Raw genomic sequence first — 17,670 nt, 5'->3', positions numbered from 1 at the left:
ACCAGAAAAATTTCAAACATTCAAGTAACTATTGCTAATTTAAACAGAACATCCAGCTCACCTGATAAAAAGTCTTTCCATTACTATTAAAAATGTAAAGCTCCTTTTTAGAATAAAACAGATGTTTAAATGTCTCCCTTTAGCTTAGGAATGAGTACATCCACCTAAGTCATAGCATTTTCTCATACAAATAGGACTTGAAAATGCAAAGCATTACACAATTCTATTTAAGACACTCTACTGGTTAAATTAGCAGGCCACTTTAAATTAAATAATCTAACGTTGTGTGTCTTCTGTTCTATCTCACCTTGTAAGTCACCCATGAAATGCATTTGAATTTTCAAAGCAGGCAGACCTAATCAAAGTCTTATCACTAAGGTCCTTTTTGTAATGAGAATCTTAAGGAGTGGCTATTTAATATTATTGCTTATGCTCCCACCTTGGAAACACAGCAAGCCACTGACGCTTTTAAAAATGTAAACATGGTATCAAACAAAAATGGCAGGAGGTTTGCACACAATCCCACAAGATTCACTAGGAAATCTTTAAGACAGACACGTACTGTAATACCTGGGGTACAGCAGAACAAGTGTCGGATTTGGAATTAGAAAGGTTTGCTGTGCTCCGCCAGTCTGGAAATGGCACAGTGTACACAGGGAGTGTCTGCACTAGGACACGTGCCACCCCACACGCAGAAAAGGCTTCACCATGACCTGTGCTGCTCTAACACAGAAGTAACTCTAAATGCACCCTCAGAAAAGCACGGCAGGGTTTCAACACAAAGGTGGTTTCAGACAGGGAAATCCCCGGCAGCAGAGACAACACAGCAGCGCTGCAGTTTCCCACATGCGGCTGCAAACACCTGACCAACACCGATCCAACAGGAACAACTCACAGTCTTCCATTTATTTGTTTCGGTGTAATAACCTGTACAATTCTGTCCTTTTTACAAGGCTCAGACACGGAGATATTGAGGGATTCAAGCCCCACTCGGAAGCCCGAAGCCGACCCCTATCCAGCCCTCTCTGAGGGGCCCGACCACTCATTTTTAGGAATTTCAAGGAACTGTGGTTCCCTCCGGAGGAGGAGGAGCTGGGGCTCAGCAGCAGGCTCTGCCGGACCCGCCGTACCTTGCGTTTGTTGAGCAGCGCCTGCTTGGCCTGGGTGGCCTTGATGGCCAGGTACGCCTTCCTCTTCTTCAGCAAGTTCTCCGGCACCAGCGGGATCCGCCGCCGCGGCCTGCGGGCGGGACAACCCGGTCACATCCCAGCCCATTCCCGCATCCCGTCCCCTCCCGGGCCGCCCCCAGCCCGCGGATGGCGGCGGATCCCACATTCCCTCCCTCCCGGCCCCGCTCACTCCTCCAGCTCCGCCATGTTGCCGGGCCGCCGCTGCGCATGCGCGGGGCGGGGCGGGGCCATGGCCGCTCCCCCTCAGGCACCGCTCCCTGCCCGGGGTCGCGGAGTGCCGGGAAGCGCTGGCCCCGGGATAGGGACGGGCTGCTGGCCGGCCCTGCTCTCGCCCAGGGGCGAGCCTGGGACAGCAGGGGCCGCGGGGACACGGGGTGTGACAGCCGCGTCACCCGCAGGTGGTGCCAGAGCCGCACGCTCGGCTGGATGCCGTTGGGGTTGTTTTCCCGGTGAGCCGTGTGGGATGGAGCGGGATGTGGGACTTGACACTCTGGCACCATTGTCATTGACACTGAGCTCCCACCGCCGAGCAGCTCCGGCCTTGCTGGGTGGTTCGGTGCTGCCGGCGTTCCGCTGCTCACCCCGGCGGTGCTGCGAACCTTTCCAGCCCTCTACCTGAGCCCGCTTCTGCTTTGACGCCTCAAACATGAAAATCTCTGTTTGGAAACTCCATCACCAATGCCAGCAAGAACAAGCCCTCAGTGAGCAAACACAGCTCTCCATTTTTTGGATATGAGACACAAAGCAACAAGCTTATTAAATAAATAATCTGAAACTTTTCCCGTAACGACACAAATTTCACCCTGACCTATAAAAAGAGCTGGAATCCCAGAGAAAGTGGCCCATTTCAATGTGCAGATGACCGTGCTTTGCCAGGAGGGAAATGCAAACAGCCTCTCGCTATTCCATCATTAATGGCCAGGAAACAATAAGTAAATATTTGAAGCGCTGTTGCTATGAAAACTCTCCCAGCACAGCAGCATTCCGAGGCTGCCTCGCTAAACTTTATCCAGTGGTTATATTGTTTTAATGAATGGATAGTTAAATGCTCCTGTTTGCAGGGATACCCAGGAAAAGTGCTCCCACTTTCCTAGACAGCGACCTGTTGTATACTTGCCTTCAGCACTCTGAACTTCTGCACAAAAAAAATTTAGAGCTCCGATTCCAAAAGCCAAGTCAGGAGATGAGGTGGGATGTCAGAGGTCCATGAAACTTCTTATTTTCTCATTCCATGGGTATAAAACCCCATTAAATTAATTTCAAATCCTACAAAACCTTTATTGATGCTGTGTGCAGTCTCAAAACAGCAAAAGGGCTTGAGGTCCATCACTCTCATCGAACTATGTCCCGGTCTGAAATCTGCCTGTAATAAATTCTTTCTAGAAAGAGCCAAAGAAATTATATTTTGTTTATTTCACCAATGATCTAATCTTGGGAATATTTTGATAAGGAAAGTACCTTGTGGTCTTAAATTGTGCCTATTTTCAGATCTTTTAAGGAAAAAGTTTATACAATTTGGAAAGATGCCCAGGAACTACTCCATACACACAATCAAACCAATAATTAATAGAGAGAAAAGCTGGGTGGTCCAAGACTTTCTTTCATGAAAACAGCAATCATATGGAGATATAATAATATTTCATAAAAAACATTTTTGAAAAACACTGTTGGTAGATGCATGGGTTTATTATTTTCAAAATTATCTTCCTTAAGATGAGCAATTTTTGTCAGAAATCCTGCAAATTCACTGCAAAAGGAGCAATGAGGTTATGAGACTAACACAGTGGCACCTAATATATCAAATTGAAAAGGCTAAAACATAAAACTTGTCTTTGTGTCTCCCTAGAAAAAAAATTGAGTGGGGCAAAACAATTCATTCTTTAGTGCCACTAATTTATCAGCATTAATAGAAAATATTCCAGTTTCAAAAGCTCAATTTTACAATAACTATTGTGAATAATTCCCTGGAAGAAATGCAGATTACTAAAAAAGCCCTGGCACTGTTCACAATTATTGTGCCTGGAAATTGTATCTGGAGTTTGAAGTTACAAATATTAAATCACAGTTTTATGTCTGTTGGAATGTTCTGACATTTTCTAAAATACTGGTGGTATCTATTTACAAGTTTCCAAAGTGAAACATTTGTAAGAATTAAAATGTAAATTGATTTTGTTTTACTTCTAATGCACATGTAAAGGCCTGGCTAATGAACCTGAAATAGAAAAACTGTTTTTCAATAAACAGCAATGAAAATAATTTATTTTTCTGTCTTGTCTATAAGAGAGTGCACATGGTGGCTGCAATTTGAGTGTACAACAAATTTAATTGTATCTTCAAAGAAAAGTGGAGGTAAAAATAGACATCATTATATGTGGTCTCCACAGGTCTCCACGACCTCTCTCCTTCTTCCACAGGGATGAAAAGCTGCATTTTATTTGGGAGAAAGACCAATTCAATTATGTCTGAGATGAAAGACAGTGAGAACAGAATAGGAATCTTTCCCACACTCAGTGATTGGGAATCCTACCTCCTACCTAGATTACTTTTAATTGAACTTTTGAGATAATTATGCCATTTAGGTTGTGGAAGCATATTAATAAGTACACCACAGCATAAACTATTCATAAAAATACTACAGACTGGGGAGCCATAAAAAGAGATGGAATGGAATGGAATGGAATGGAATAACCTAATTAGGAAGTTTATCATGTCAGTGTAGACAACTCAACAGGAGATGTTTTGTATACACAGATAATACTGTCTGTTCTAAACCTCAGTGATTGTGATACAATGGTGGTGGGTGGTGGGTGATAACTTTTACTCTTTTTTTTTTTTTAAAAGAAAGCATTTAATTATTTTCATTTTATGGCTCTGGTTACTGACACAACTACATAATAACCTTTTCAGTTCAGTTTGGGAGACTAGGGAAACAACAGGCACGAGTTATTTCAGCAGAAACAGGAATCAGAAAAGGATTTAAACATCACAGGTGAGAAGTGACCTGCAGTAATTAACATAAAATCACAGCAGAGTAGTTTCACTGGTTTGTAGCAAGGCTGAGCCCTGCGGGATGTGTGGCCCCGAGTGCTGACAGTGCAGTAAGGCTATAGAGGTCCTCTCACTTTTTTCCCTGTTAATTTATGTAGGGAAAGTTCTGATTGGAATATTTGATTTTGCTGGCCATTGTTAGTCACAACTGCCCAGTCAAGATAAAGCTACAGAGTGTCAGTATTTGGCCAGGAAATACCAGGCAGGGAAACACAGAGATGGAGAAGGAGGGATGTCAGTGGTCACCTGTAGCTTTATCCCAAGGAAGGAGCTGTGTCCCTACACACAGCAGAAACAAAGGAAGGGAGGGGGTAGTTGCAGGATTCTCCTCATGGCACAGCAGATGTTATAAGGCTGAATGCTAAGGCAGTGAGACAGCAGATAAAAATCAGTAAATAAAAGTGCAGCAATGTTTCACAAATTTTTCTATGAAATGATGGGTTCAAGGTGAAATAAGCGTGGGAGTAGGGTTTTGGAATTACTAGAGAGAGACAGAAATATCAGGTTAATGCTTAGGACAACAGAATAGTAATTGAAAATTATTAGAGAAAGGGTAAAGAACAAAGCAGAAACTGATTCCACAGTGTAGCCTCTCACACCCACATTTTGGGTGCTCCAGCTGTGGTCAGTCATCTTTCTTCCATCTGTCCATCCCATACCCTCACCCACCTTCCCCCAAGACGGACTTGGAAAAGATTCAGAGAAAGAAGATCAAACACAGGCAATAGTTTCCATCTGTGGAGCAGTTACATAGACTGGACCTGCCAGCTGGGAGAACAGTGCCCAGGGAAGATAAAATAGCCGGTAAAATGATAAATGCTGGGATAATTGCTCCCTCTTTCAGCACAAGAGGAAGGGAACAGGAGAAAGTAGCAGGAGGCAGGTTTACAGCAAATAATGTGGGTTTTTTTCAGCACATGAACTTGCATTGAAGACCAAGACCTTTCAGCCACCAAAGGAGTTACACATTCCAGCCGTGCATCCCCACCCACCTGCCCCTCTCCCCAGTGGATCTAGCCTTTCTGCTAGCTCAGCTCTAAAGTTTACATTCAACTGAAATCTATCCCATTTTATATTTGTCCTTGCTATTACAGCCCAACATGAGAAAATTCAGACAGACGTCAGGTTCTTTGCCTGCATAGAGAAGGGCTTCTTTAATCTGAATGCACACCCTCCCTTCTCCCCTGTTCAGCTGCACTGTGTCCCATTTTCCTGCCTTTGAAGTCTGTCCTCTCCAGTCTTTAAAGAACTTTGGATAAATGAATCCTGTTCCTGCAGTGATCTATTATCAGCACTGTCTAAAAGCTAGAAGGATGAGGCAAATTTGCCAAAAACCTGAGGAGAGGTGGAATAAGTGAGAAGAGAATCAATATCTGTGTAGCTCCAGGCTGTACTGCCCAGAGCACAGCTGTGGGGAGCACCTGCAGCAAGCAAAGCCCCATTCCTTGGTTCCAGCAGCTTGGAGCATCATTGTCCAGTTGTAACACTGACCCATCAGCTGGCAGGCTGAGACTGCAGGGGCACTCCAACACATGGAAAAAAATTGGTATGAGACGAGGGGAATGCCTCAACAGGAATAAACCACAGAAATCCAAAGCAACTGTGCTGCTCCTCTGGGCTGTGCTCAGCAAGACTTGATTCTTCCCCGAGAATATCCCAGAACCCCTGGTGGGATCAAGGCCTTTCTGTATCAGATGCTGTGTTCTCACATCTGAGAGAGTTTCTGACTCAAGAGATTTCCTTAGGAAGAGCTCCTGAAGAAAAAACAGGTCCTGTTTCTAAACCAGTCAGCGCGATAACAAGCTTGTCTTGCTAGTTCCAATTTTATATCCACATATTGACAAAACTGTAAATTACTTTTGGTATATTGTATAGCTAAAGTAAAAGATTAATCATCTTTTTTTCCCTATTTTTAGTAGTAAGAATAAGCTTCTTCCTGTCAGTACACAAACCCAATAATGAAAAAAATCACTTGGGTGCAGGTGTGCTTTAAACAAATTATAATTATCAAATAATTGTCAAACTGTTAATTCTCAAAACAGCATCTCCCACCTTGGCATCTGACACGCTGAAGTTGTAGCTGAAAAATGCTGAAAAATACATGCTATTTTTCTTCTTTAAACCAATTTTGTCAAGGCACTGCCTAATGTAAGAGTTGGTGCAATGTGACAAGGCACAGCTAATTAGGCAGGTAAGTTTTATCAAAGAAGAGAAGGCTCTTAAATCTGCAGCAGAGGGAAGAACCTGACCTACTTTGTATATACGCTGGTGCTTTTATTTCAGGTGTTTTCACAGTTTTCCTAAATTCCCCATATAGCCAATGTAGAAAGGCTTTGGGTATTTTCACAGTGCTTAATTTAATTGCTTTAACTCAGGTTTCAGTATCTCCCTGTCAAAGAAAAATCATTCCTCACAGCCTTTTAGACAGGAGATGGAAATGAATACCTTCAAAATCACTACATTCCCAAATCTTGAAATCTCTATTCAGAAACACTTTAATGTGAAGAAATGGGAAATGATAGCTTCTTCATCTCTTGTTCTCTTCAGCTCCAGACTGGCTCCCTTTCTGGGAGATAAGCTTGAATGAAAACATGTTATCTGCAGGATTCAGCACAGAGATAACAAGGTGCAGAGTAATGGATTGACAAATGCTCTGCTGCAATGTGATTCTACTTCTGGTGTCAGGAGGAACGTGGGGCAGGAAGAGGTGCCCATTCCAAGGCTGGGGCTGGAACTCAGCTCCAGGGATTTACCACAGCTGGCAGGGCAAGCCCTGGCACTTTCTTCTCCTTCCCTTTGTACCCTGATTTCTATGTGGAAAAAGTGAATATGCAGGGCAGGAAAAAGCCAGGAAACATTCCTGCCACATCCTAGTGAAGCCTAAGAACTGTAGACTACATTGCAGCACAGATCTGTATAGCCCAGGATGTGCTCTGGCCCCAGATAAGGATTTAATTCAAAGAGGTCACTTCTTCATGAATACTTCAAAACCTGAAAGGCACTGCTGGAATTCAACCCTGTTATCTGTTTGTAATGATCTGAAGACACCTGGCTTTAGTGGTGTTTTATTTTTTTTATTATTATTATGCATTACCCACCAGATGGTTTCAATAAAAATACTTCAGATGATGAATAGCTCATGAATTCCTGACATTACTTTAAAGGTTTGCTTTTTTGAATTTGCATTGTGGAAGCGCTCCCTTGGGCATGTGGTTTTTTGTTGCTGATTCTCTTCTCCAATTTGCAAGATACCACATCGACAAGCTGCTTTCTGAATAATCACATCTACCTTTGAGGTGTGGACACTTCTGCCAGCACACATGGGCCACTTCCACTGCTTTCTCTTTCTACCAACAGAAATTCACTGGCAAATTAATGTAAGGCTTCTCATATGGAGCTAAAAGAGAAATTTGGGGGACTTAGTGGAACAAATGGAAATATTTTTTTCTTCATTCACCCTAATTAAAATTAATATCACTTTGGCTCCAACTAACCCCAGTGACTGCAAGGAAATGAGTAGCTCAAACCAGCAGCTCGCTGAGCTGAGATGTTGCTGCACATATGGCCCGTGTGATCATGGACTGTTCCTGAGCAGAGCCCAGAGGGGTTACAGCAAGCAGACACAGCCATGCTTTAGCCCCACTTGTTGCTATTACTAACTTGTTTCTCAGTCTCACTCTATTTCTAACTGTGACATACTTGTCCACTGTCTATTTTCACCTTAGGCACAGTCTCTTCAGCTCACCGGATTACTCAGTGCTGTCTTGCAGCCCCTCTTTTCATGACACAAGTTTTATTATATAAAGCCTGACCAAGAATTGTGCATCTTTAGCAGACTTCTCCAAACATATCCCACCCTCACTGCAGCAGTGTATTAATATTCCCTGTCACACCTCACAGTCCTTTGGGAAACTGCACAATCTATCAGTGAAACTTTCTTCACGTTATTCCCTAAGTGATCACTGAGTGTCTTACATAAATACATACAACAGGAAACATTCTTCCTGGTCTTTTTTGAACTAGATTTTGAATAGAAATATCTGTTTTGTTGTTTGTATGCTTGAGAGGTTCTGTGGCTGCTGCTCATAAAGTGTGAAATACTCTCTTTCATCCCTTCCAAATTCTATTAAAATCTAGTGCTTAAGTTACTGTTCCCCTGAGCTTAACCCATTTTAATAAGTTTTAGATGCTTATTTGGTTTCTAAAATTTAACATCCATCTCCTAAATCTCTTTCCTTACTTTAGCATAATTACCAGTGGTGCAAATATAACAGTTTTGCTCTGTTGGCAATGCATTTGATGCCTGCAGTTCTAATGCTGGTGTTGAGCAGAAATTAAAATGGTATCTGTAGCAGAAGGTTTATTCATGAAGAACGAGAATATCAGTCCATTGCAAGTCAGCACACTTTTGTACCTAAAAAATACCAGTAGCTTCTCATATTTTTGTATTTGTGATATCAGAACTCTTCATAGAGATTTCACACTGCATTGACTGGAGAGAGCTCCCCTTCCTTCCAGAAGTGCATTTTAAGCTGAAATAGCAGCTTTGGCCACATGTTCTGACAGAGTGTGTATTTCGTTACTTTCTGTCATCAAGTGCTGGACCTTTATTATGCTGACTTAAAAGGGGATAAAAAATAGAACTATGCTAAAATCTTAGTTTATATAACACTAATTTAATAGGGAGCAATTAAAGCACAGCTAAAATAGAAATCTGCCCTTTAGCCCAAAACTTAATGTCAGCTGAACTTGTGTTCTTTCCAACATAACAGGAGGTCCATGCTAATTCTGTAAAAATGAACTTTTTAAGTTACACTTACTTAATAGTAGCATTTTCATTAGGACTAACAAAAAAAATTTTAAAGGAAAAAAAAAAGCTCAAGATTATATCTTTAAGCAAAAGTATTCCCACATATATTATTTGCCTAGGAAATTATTCACTCTTAAAAAGATGTTACTTATTGGGATAATCATAATCTTTGTGATCTTTCCTTTTTTCATTTTAGTTGTTTTAAACATGTTACTTTTGAGAAACTCAGTCTTTGATTTCACTGAAATCTCAGTTAAGCAGTTTCTTGGGAGAGAATTTACAAGGCAATGGGTGCTGTGGTTTGTGTTAAATAAAGTGTATGCAACACAGGTGGTGCCATGGTCAACGTGACAGTTGGACACAGAGGTCCCATCTCCACATGTGGGCAGTGAAATCCCAGCCTGTAATGAACAAATTTATCCCACACAGTAGGTAAATATTTGTTGCACCAAGTTTCATAGTTATTCCTCTATTATTTTTCCCCAGTCTCATTAAAACTGGATTATGGCTTAATATTGCTTTATTGTCTGCACTCTGCCTGCACTGCAGCACAGCAAGACTGTTACTTGAGATTTGGAAACACTTTCACACTGGTACAGATGAAAATGACCCTCAATTCTTGTGGAGGCAGAACAAGAGAAAGAACAGATGACCACAGAAGCCTGGCAAGCATGAAAATGATCCTTGGCTTTCACAGTGGGACTGAAAATTCAAAAAGGGACCAAGGAAGTGTGGAAGAAACAGCCCTAGAAATGCATCTTCACTTACCAAATGTTACTGCACCAACCTAAGAAATCTTTGCAACAAAATCAGCACTGTCAAAAGAGCTCTGTTTCCTCAGAACAGGTCTCCACTTCTCTGAATGACTCAAGGGTTCACTTGCAACTGAGGAAAAACCTCCTGTGGTGACCAGTTCTGTGCACTTTATCACCAGCACTAGGAACTTCCCATAATTATGCTCTGCAGGTAAATTACCATCAACACAACAAACACATCCAGACATTAAACATGAACTGAGAGGCATCTGGGATCTTTGAAGGGACAGAAAACGTAATGTGATAAGAGTTGCTCTGAAGGTAGCTATGAAAGGACTTCCTGTTTGAGAGGATTTTGCCCACATGTCCTCCCAAGAATAATACCAAACAATTACTGACATTTCTGCAGGGTCTTTGGACCAAGATTACAGAACAGAAGTGGAATTGCTCCCAGTTACCCAATTTTTTTTTTATCTTTTATGATCAGGGCCTCAAAATAAATGCTCTAGCTTGAAGCTGTGCCTCTTGGTAAGGGCAGCATGGTGTTTGACATTCGTGTCACCCATGGCAAGAGCTGGGAAGACTGTGCCTGACAGACAAGATTCCCATGATCATTCACCTACTATGATATAACCCAAATCCCTTGGGGCTGGTGCAGGGAGACCTGCTTCAACTCCTGTGCTTTTCACACAGGACTTAAAGGCCATAAGAGTAAGACCCAGATCCAGCTCCTTCCTCTATCTCTTCTCAGCAACCAAATTTCAAGTGTGAGCACATTCCTGTGGACTGTTGTCCCTGTTTGAGAGCAAATTAATTACAGGCACATTAGAAACGTGAGCAAATTAAAATCCTCTCACTTTATATATTTGTGTCCTCTGGTCTGAATTTCCTGAGAGAAAATGGACAATTAAAACTGCACAGAATTCCTTAGGAACTTCAAGTAGCCGTGTGAGAGCCAGCACATGGCTGTGAGGAGGGAGCCAGAAGCTTGTGAAGGAATAATTGAAAGGACTAACAGGGAGTACCATATGCTCACAATTCAGATGTGGCCACAGGCAGCACAGAGCACGTAGCCAGGCCAGTAAGGGCCTCAGGTGCCAACAGCTCTAGGAACCAAAAGAATCCCTAAGCAAAGAGTAGCCATATCTAGGACATGGGAACCACTCAATGAAGGATCTGGACAGATGAGTCCTGGAGGAGTTCTCTGCATCTGTGCAAGGTATTTTTGCAAATCCAGCTGAGAGTGGCTGGGTACGAATCAGGGATTGTTCCTCTGCCTCAGCCACCACTGCCTACAGTGCAGTTTTTAAGCTAGAACTTACCACTTTTGTGGGGTTTGTGCTAAAACAAGGACTTCTAATTGGCAGTGAAGACATGTATCTTGCCCTGATGCTGTGACAGGCAGCAATGGACTATTTCTCTGTGGGCAGCACTGCCAGGAGCCCCTGCCAGCTCAGCTTTTAGGGTCCCATGTGAGCTGAAAAGATGGTCTTGTCGGGACAGATTCCTCATGGGAAAGGAATCTTCTTCCAGGTCCTGCCCAGACACACCAGGCCTGTCCACAGCCTGGCCTGGAAAAGAAGATTAATGCTCCTTCACACTGGCTTGCATGTTCTTTTATCTTACCATATATCTAGAAACAACACACTTGAAGAAATAAACTCAAAAAGCCAGAGGTGAGGTGTTTACTGTTAGTATGTACTTTTACTCAAAGATAAATGGTTAAACTCTTCCCAAAGCATCTGAACACCAAAAACAAAGCTGCTTTTATGACAGCAAGTTCAGTGAAGATGTGGGACACGACTCTTCTGGATACTGAATTCTCTTCTCTGAGCTTATAGCCAAGAACTGGACACTGGGAGAGCCTAAGCCCTGACTGCACAGCAGAGGTAAAGCACTACTTACCCACTATATAAGGAATAGATCTCCAGGCCTGCAATCTCAGCAAAAGGAGGAAGACTTACTAATAAAGTACTATAAATATTGAAGTGTTTATGGGACATGTTATATAACACTCCTTCTCTAGCTTTGTGCCTTCCCCTGCGCTGACAAGCACCATGAATCGTTTTATCTCTCTGTCTCTTTATATTAAAGGGAGTCTAATTTTAAGAACAGAAACTGGGCCAATACCTTATGATTTAAAGCTATAAATTAGCATTCATATGAGCAAACAGTTTGCATCCTATTCTGTTTCCTGTTTCTATCCTATCTTCCCCCCACCAAAGAATATTATGCTTTTTTTTCTGTTTGCAGACTAATGCTGGAAGCAGGAGTAGTTCCACAATTTCAGAAAGCACTTAAGAGAGAACAAATATATTTTTCAAATGCATTAATTGGAGAATTACACTAAAAGGCTTAAGTAATTTTTATGATGGTTGAGGTAATAGATAGCATCTGCTTTTCTTTGCAAGTAAATGTCACATAGCAAGCCTACGATCCTAAAAGATGTAAACAGCTGCTAACCAAAAAGAGGCCAAAAGTTGCAGTGGAACAAAAAGTATTTTCTTAATATGTTGTAAGCAAGACAGTCTGGCTTTGCCTGGTTAACATAAGGAGATGATATTAGATCCCCATATAATCCCCGAGTTGAAAGAAAATGCAAATACAGGGATACCTCATCCCAACCCATCCAGAAGAGTGAAGACAGCAATGATGCTGCTGCCTCAAACACATCCAACTTCCATGACAAATAGAAGACAATAACACAGATGTTTTGGTACAACAAAGGTTTTTGCCATTTTCTCCAGAAAGAGGCGTGTTTTGATAAATAGAATTTCTGCCTCTGGATTTTAAGGACAGTCTGTGTAAATAGTTTGATTTATAGTTGCTGGGTCCTGTGCTGGAAAGGAAGAGAGGGCCAGCCACGTAGGAAGTAGCCAACAAAAAGCCCGTGCTGTGGGAGTGCATCCCTGGAGTACATGCATGGGAGGGAGCCAGCTTTGTAGCACTGTGAGAGGTTCAGCTGGCAGCACACCAGGAACATTTTGCTCCCAGCTCAGAGTGAGTATGGGAAGAGGTTGGAAAATAGAGCACCTTCGCAATATGTCATTTCTCAGTGTAAGTAAAAGCTGTCATGGCTTGAGGGAAGAATGTAGGGGGGAAATGGAGCAGGAAAGAAAGCATATGGAAAACATAAGAGGAGAAAGAGTGTGAAAACGTGGAAGAAAAAACAAGAAAAGGGAGTTAGAATAGGTGGACAAATTAAAAGAGAATAAATAGGAGAAAAGAAAAAGGAATTGGAAAGGAGAAAAAGATCAAAGACTTTGGAAGTGGAGTGGATCAAAGACCTTGGAAGTGACCATCTCTGGGGCCCAGCAGGGTTGCTTGCAGGAGCAAGTCTTTATCTGGTCAACTCAAAGGGCCTGCCTGAGGCCATTTTCACCCAGCCAAGCCTTATGTTGGGTTTTGCTGCCCACACATGTCAGGGTCTCCATACAAGGAGCTCCATGAGGGAGAACGTGTCAGGGCTGGGGCAGGGTCTCAGCCAGGAGGGGACACACAGCCATCTGCACCTGTGTTTTATGGGTTATTTCTACTCTCCTGCCCTTTCACAGACAGCACAACTGCTAATCTGCACTGCTACTCCCAATCTACTCTGCCTTTGGTTCCCCTGGTTTTTATAGGAGCCATCTCCCCATCTCTTCAGTGGATACCTTTCCTTTCCCTACCATCCCTCTTTCACAGCCTGGAAAATTCAGCTTTAGAGATGAAAGGAGAGCCGTTCCCCAGTATCTACAGGAAGCACAAGCTTGTCTCTCCTCCCTAGGCTGGGGGCTTCCCAGAATAAGCCCAGTCCACCAGGACAGGCAGGGAAAGCTGGGCACAGCAACGCCTGGAGTCTGGCTGGAGTGCAGAGCCACCCAAGGACAAATCCATCTTGTGATTGCATTCAAGGCTTCAAAATCTGCTTTTGTTTCCGCAAGGAATTAAAACAAACCCTTTCAAATGTTTCTATGACACAGAATTGTGTTGAAACATCTGTTTTCTAGCTGAAGATATTTTTTATTACTCTCTTAGTTTGGATATGACCAAGGACTTTGTCCTAGACCCTTTCCAATTAAATATTTTGTTGTGAAAGACCATGGCTGTTTTAACTGACCTTTTCCTCAGGTTACTGCTCAGATATGATACATACAGAATACCCAGTAAGTAATTGAAAATTCTCTTTGTCTCTACTACGTATTTGCCTACAAATAAACTACCTTAGACTCCCTCAATAACGAAAAATGCAAAGAAAGGTGCCATTTATTAAACTGTTAACTGAAAAATAATTTGGCTGATGCATGATTAAAGGATACTTCACAACCTCCTATTTTTTTATTCAAGGAAGAAAGGAAACTTGAGGCATGTTTCAAGCTCTATTTCACAAGGGTTAATTTAATTCTTGGCAATGCAACTGAAAATTATTTCAGATTCAAAGAAAAACTGGGCTTGGAGAGAAAGAACCAACTTGAAGGAAATGCAGCTTTGGGGGTGAGAGCTAAGCATGTTGTCTTCTGAGCTGCTGAAAACATTCCACATAAGAAAGGAATACTTGGTATTGGCGTTCCAGCCAGCACCAAAAAAATGGAAAATGAAGATTCAGTGGGGGTATAAAAATATATTTAATGCTAATTATTTTTTCACTTATGTTTCACCTATAGAAGTAATTTATTTTTGTAAAAACCTTTTTTAAGGGGTCTGTTTAGGCATTCACTGTTAAAATCAGCAATATTAACCTACTTATTTTTACCACTGTTTTAGTTCAAGTAAAATAAAAAAAAACCCAACCTATTATATTTCAGATTTGTAAGCTCTCCAAATGGAAAGCTGCTACATTATGATGAAGGTTATTTTGAAATAATAATAAAAAATATTGCTAAGGATTAAGAATCTGCAAAGTAGTGAACTCAAGACTCCTGTTTTTTCTTATTGAGGAGCCTGAACTTTAAATTTCCATGGCTGTTTTTCTTATCCCCTCATCTGTGGAAGTCTTTGGAGTCCAGTAGGGATTCTAAGGATAAACACAGTGAACATTTTGTCTTTGCTATTTCCTTAGAAAAAGAGAACATAACTTTAGAGAAAGCCTTACTCACTTCTGTGATCTGTCAAGTCATTTGAACATAAGGAATAATATTAAGCATTTCCCAGAGGAAAACAGATTTCAAGTCCATTAATTGGGACAAACTGTAATTGTGTCTTCTTGATGTCAAATCTCACGTAGGAACTTGATTTCAAGAATGGTCTTTTGTGGAACCTGCTCAAGGAGTTGGAATTTGAGCTGGATAGAAAGAAAATGTTTAAAAGCTTTCCCAATATTTAAATATTATTTTTGTAGCCTATTTCCAAACACCTATCCATACAGCTTTTGTTGATGCTTCACAGCCAAGCTGAGCTCTCACAGTGCTGGGCAGCTCCTCCTTGCCCTCATGTAGAGGCATGGAGGCAATGGAAAAGAGGCAGGAAACCAGCAGGAAAATCAAATGCCAGGCTTGCTTCTTCCCTGCCTCTCCATGGCCAACTAACACCACACAAATACCTCTTAATGTTACCTCCACACCTACAGCATTCCTAGTGCTCTGCTGGGAAGTGTCACAGCAGCAAACAGCACAAAGCAGCACCCTAAGATATGATCTATGTCTTTGGAATACTGGAGAACTCGGGAGCACAAGCCTGTTCCTGAAGTCTTTGCATAAAGCAGTTTCACTGCCAGTCATGTTGGATCACAGCACCCTTGTTGGACTTGCAGTGAGATAACTCAAGTGGAGAAGAAGTCTGGTTTTGCCTTAGGATCAGAGGAGCTCTGGGAGGAATCCCTTCTCCACAGGGGCACAGCACTCACTCACCCAGATCCATTGCTTTCTTCCCAAAGTGTCCCTGCTGGGACTGCATGACTGCCACAAGCTTAAATCTCTTGTATGCCCCACACAATATTCCTGGCAAAATCTTCCTTCACAGGGGAGAGTGTGATAGGCAGATAGATCAGAGATTGATTTTGGCATTCTAGCCTAAGCTGAGTAAAATGGGAAGATTTTAAAAAAGCAACAACATAAAAAGCATTTTAATTAAATAGGCGGCAAATTTCAGGTCAAATTTCTACTTAGATCTCACTTTCAGAAAAAGATTGTTCAGAACAAAAGGCTGCTGTTCTTCCCTTCTGTGCACTCCCGCTACTGAAAAAGCCCAAGTCAAAATTTCCAGACCTGAGTGCCTAAGCTCCTAAATGAGAAGTGAGGCCCTGTAGCAGATGTGAGGAATTTGCAAGAGACCCCAGGCAGGAGGCACTGACCCCAGGGAGAGGCAGCTCCAGGTGAGTCTGCACGAGGCTGGGCCCTGGCACAGAGCTGCACCCACTGCCAGGGCACCCCTGCCCAAACCCCCTGCTCAGGACAGGACGGTGCCATTTATTTTGGCTGGAAAGGAAGCTGAAAAGAAAGAGCCCAAGAGATGTCAGAAATTAATATTTTCTCAGATCAAGGCTCCAACCTCCAAAGCTTTTCTGCTGACAGTAGGTTGTTTTCAATGCTAAGAATGAAATATTTATCTTTATCCTTTGAAGCTGTGCCATTCATACCAATAAAGACACAAGAATCCTGAAAGGGATACTTACTAAAACAAAATGCCTGTTCAAAATTAATATATTTTTCTGTTTGAAACCACATTGTACACAGAGATCCTTTGGAGCACTTTAAAGACAAAAGCAAGAAAAATAAAGAAAAAAATTTGAAACCATTCTGTTCCTATGCACCAAGCAGTAATAAAAAAATAGAAAACTTATGTCAAAGTGAACCACTAAATGGGTACACTTTGTGTAAATGAAGCCAATACAAATTTCATAAAACTTTCCTTGTTAGAGGTACAAACCATCCACTAAAAGAATAACATTGTCAGGTCATAATATTATCATTTGCACTGCTCCAGCTGAATGTGAAGTTGCCTATTGCATTGAAACAACAGTATCAGGTGTCACAAGGCTGTGTCCAGCACCATGACAGCACACTCCATGAAGGCAGCCTGACTCTAGGAGGTGAAATCTTAATTACAGAGGTACTGCTGAGGTAGTATTTTCTTCCAAGCATTAGGTTACTGGTGCAGTGAAATTATTAAGAGGGCATCTACAAAAGTGAATATCAGTTTACTATGGTTTCCTAACAAAAATAATAATTAATCCTCACACACTGTGCTTATATGTGGAAATTTAACTTGGTCATTCAGGTTTTTACATGGCATTTAGGAATGGGTTAGCCATTGCAATAAAACCTCTGGGGTGTCCTCACCTTCTGCTTACTATCTGCTAAATAGCAGCATATTAAAAGTAGTTCAGATTATGGCTGTCAAGATCAACAAACAAACCAAGACTCATTATTAAATTCCCACAGTGCTTTTATCATCAAATTTCAGAGTCAACAGACTTGTGAGCATCTGGCAGCTGTACAAATGACAAATCATGACACAAAGCTGATATCACATGAAGCTGACACTCCAGGGCATGGTGAAGGTCACAGTGGCAATTTAGCAAGAGTGTAACTCTAGTTGTTTTTTGTCATATTTAAGTATTTGGAACTTTAAGATAAAGGAAGCGAATGCTGAGGTTGTTCTTGAGCATAAAAGATAAAACAGTCACAGGGACCACTCTCTACCTGCTTTGTAATTTCCAGAGAGGTCACAGAGGTTATCACAGGTCTCTGCCTTGTGCCAAAAACTACCAACTTGTTATTGCATTTAATCTGTAAGAGGCATTTTTATGAAGTGACCCATGTTCAAGTGCTCCCAGATATGCAGTGGCAGGTTCTTAGAAGAGTGAGAGATGTCTGTGTCTACCTGACTGAGCCAGTCTTTCTTCAGAATTGCAGTGACTTAGGGCCACGTTTTGAGAAGAGCCTCATAC

At 41.9% G+C, this 17,670-nt stretch overlaps 1 protein-coding gene across 2 annotated transcripts in view; it reads right to left on the bottom strand.

The window, feature by feature from the left end:
• Positions 1–17,670, bottom strand: part of RPL7L1 (ribosomal protein L7 like 1) — a 30,409-nt gene that overhangs the window by 2,485 nt on the left and 10,254 nt on the right. Inside the window, exons 1-2 of one of the 2 annotated variants that reach the window (XM_064416375.1) lie at positions 1,360–1,491; positions 1,131–1,239 (exon numbers count right to left, since the gene is read on the bottom strand). In XM_064416375.1, the coding sequence (XP_064272445.1) occupies positions 1,131–1,239; positions 1,360–1,421 (171 nt within the window). In that variant the 5' untranslated portion in view covers positions 1,422–1,491. Of the gene's footprint in view, positions 1–1,130; positions 1,240–1,359; positions 1,492–17,670 lie in introns of those variants that run through there. The other variant, XM_064416376.1, reaches the window with a different exon arrangement.

Source organism: Passer domesticus, chromosome 4 (genome assembly GCF_036417665.1).
Source record: "Passer domesticus isolate bPasDom1 chromosome 4, bPasDom1.hap1, whole genome shotgun sequence".
Taxonomy (NCBI): domain Eukaryota; kingdom Metazoa; phylum Chordata; class Aves; order Passeriformes; family Passeridae; genus Passer; species Passer domesticus.
This window is presented reverse-complemented; position numbering and strand designations above follow the sequence as displayed.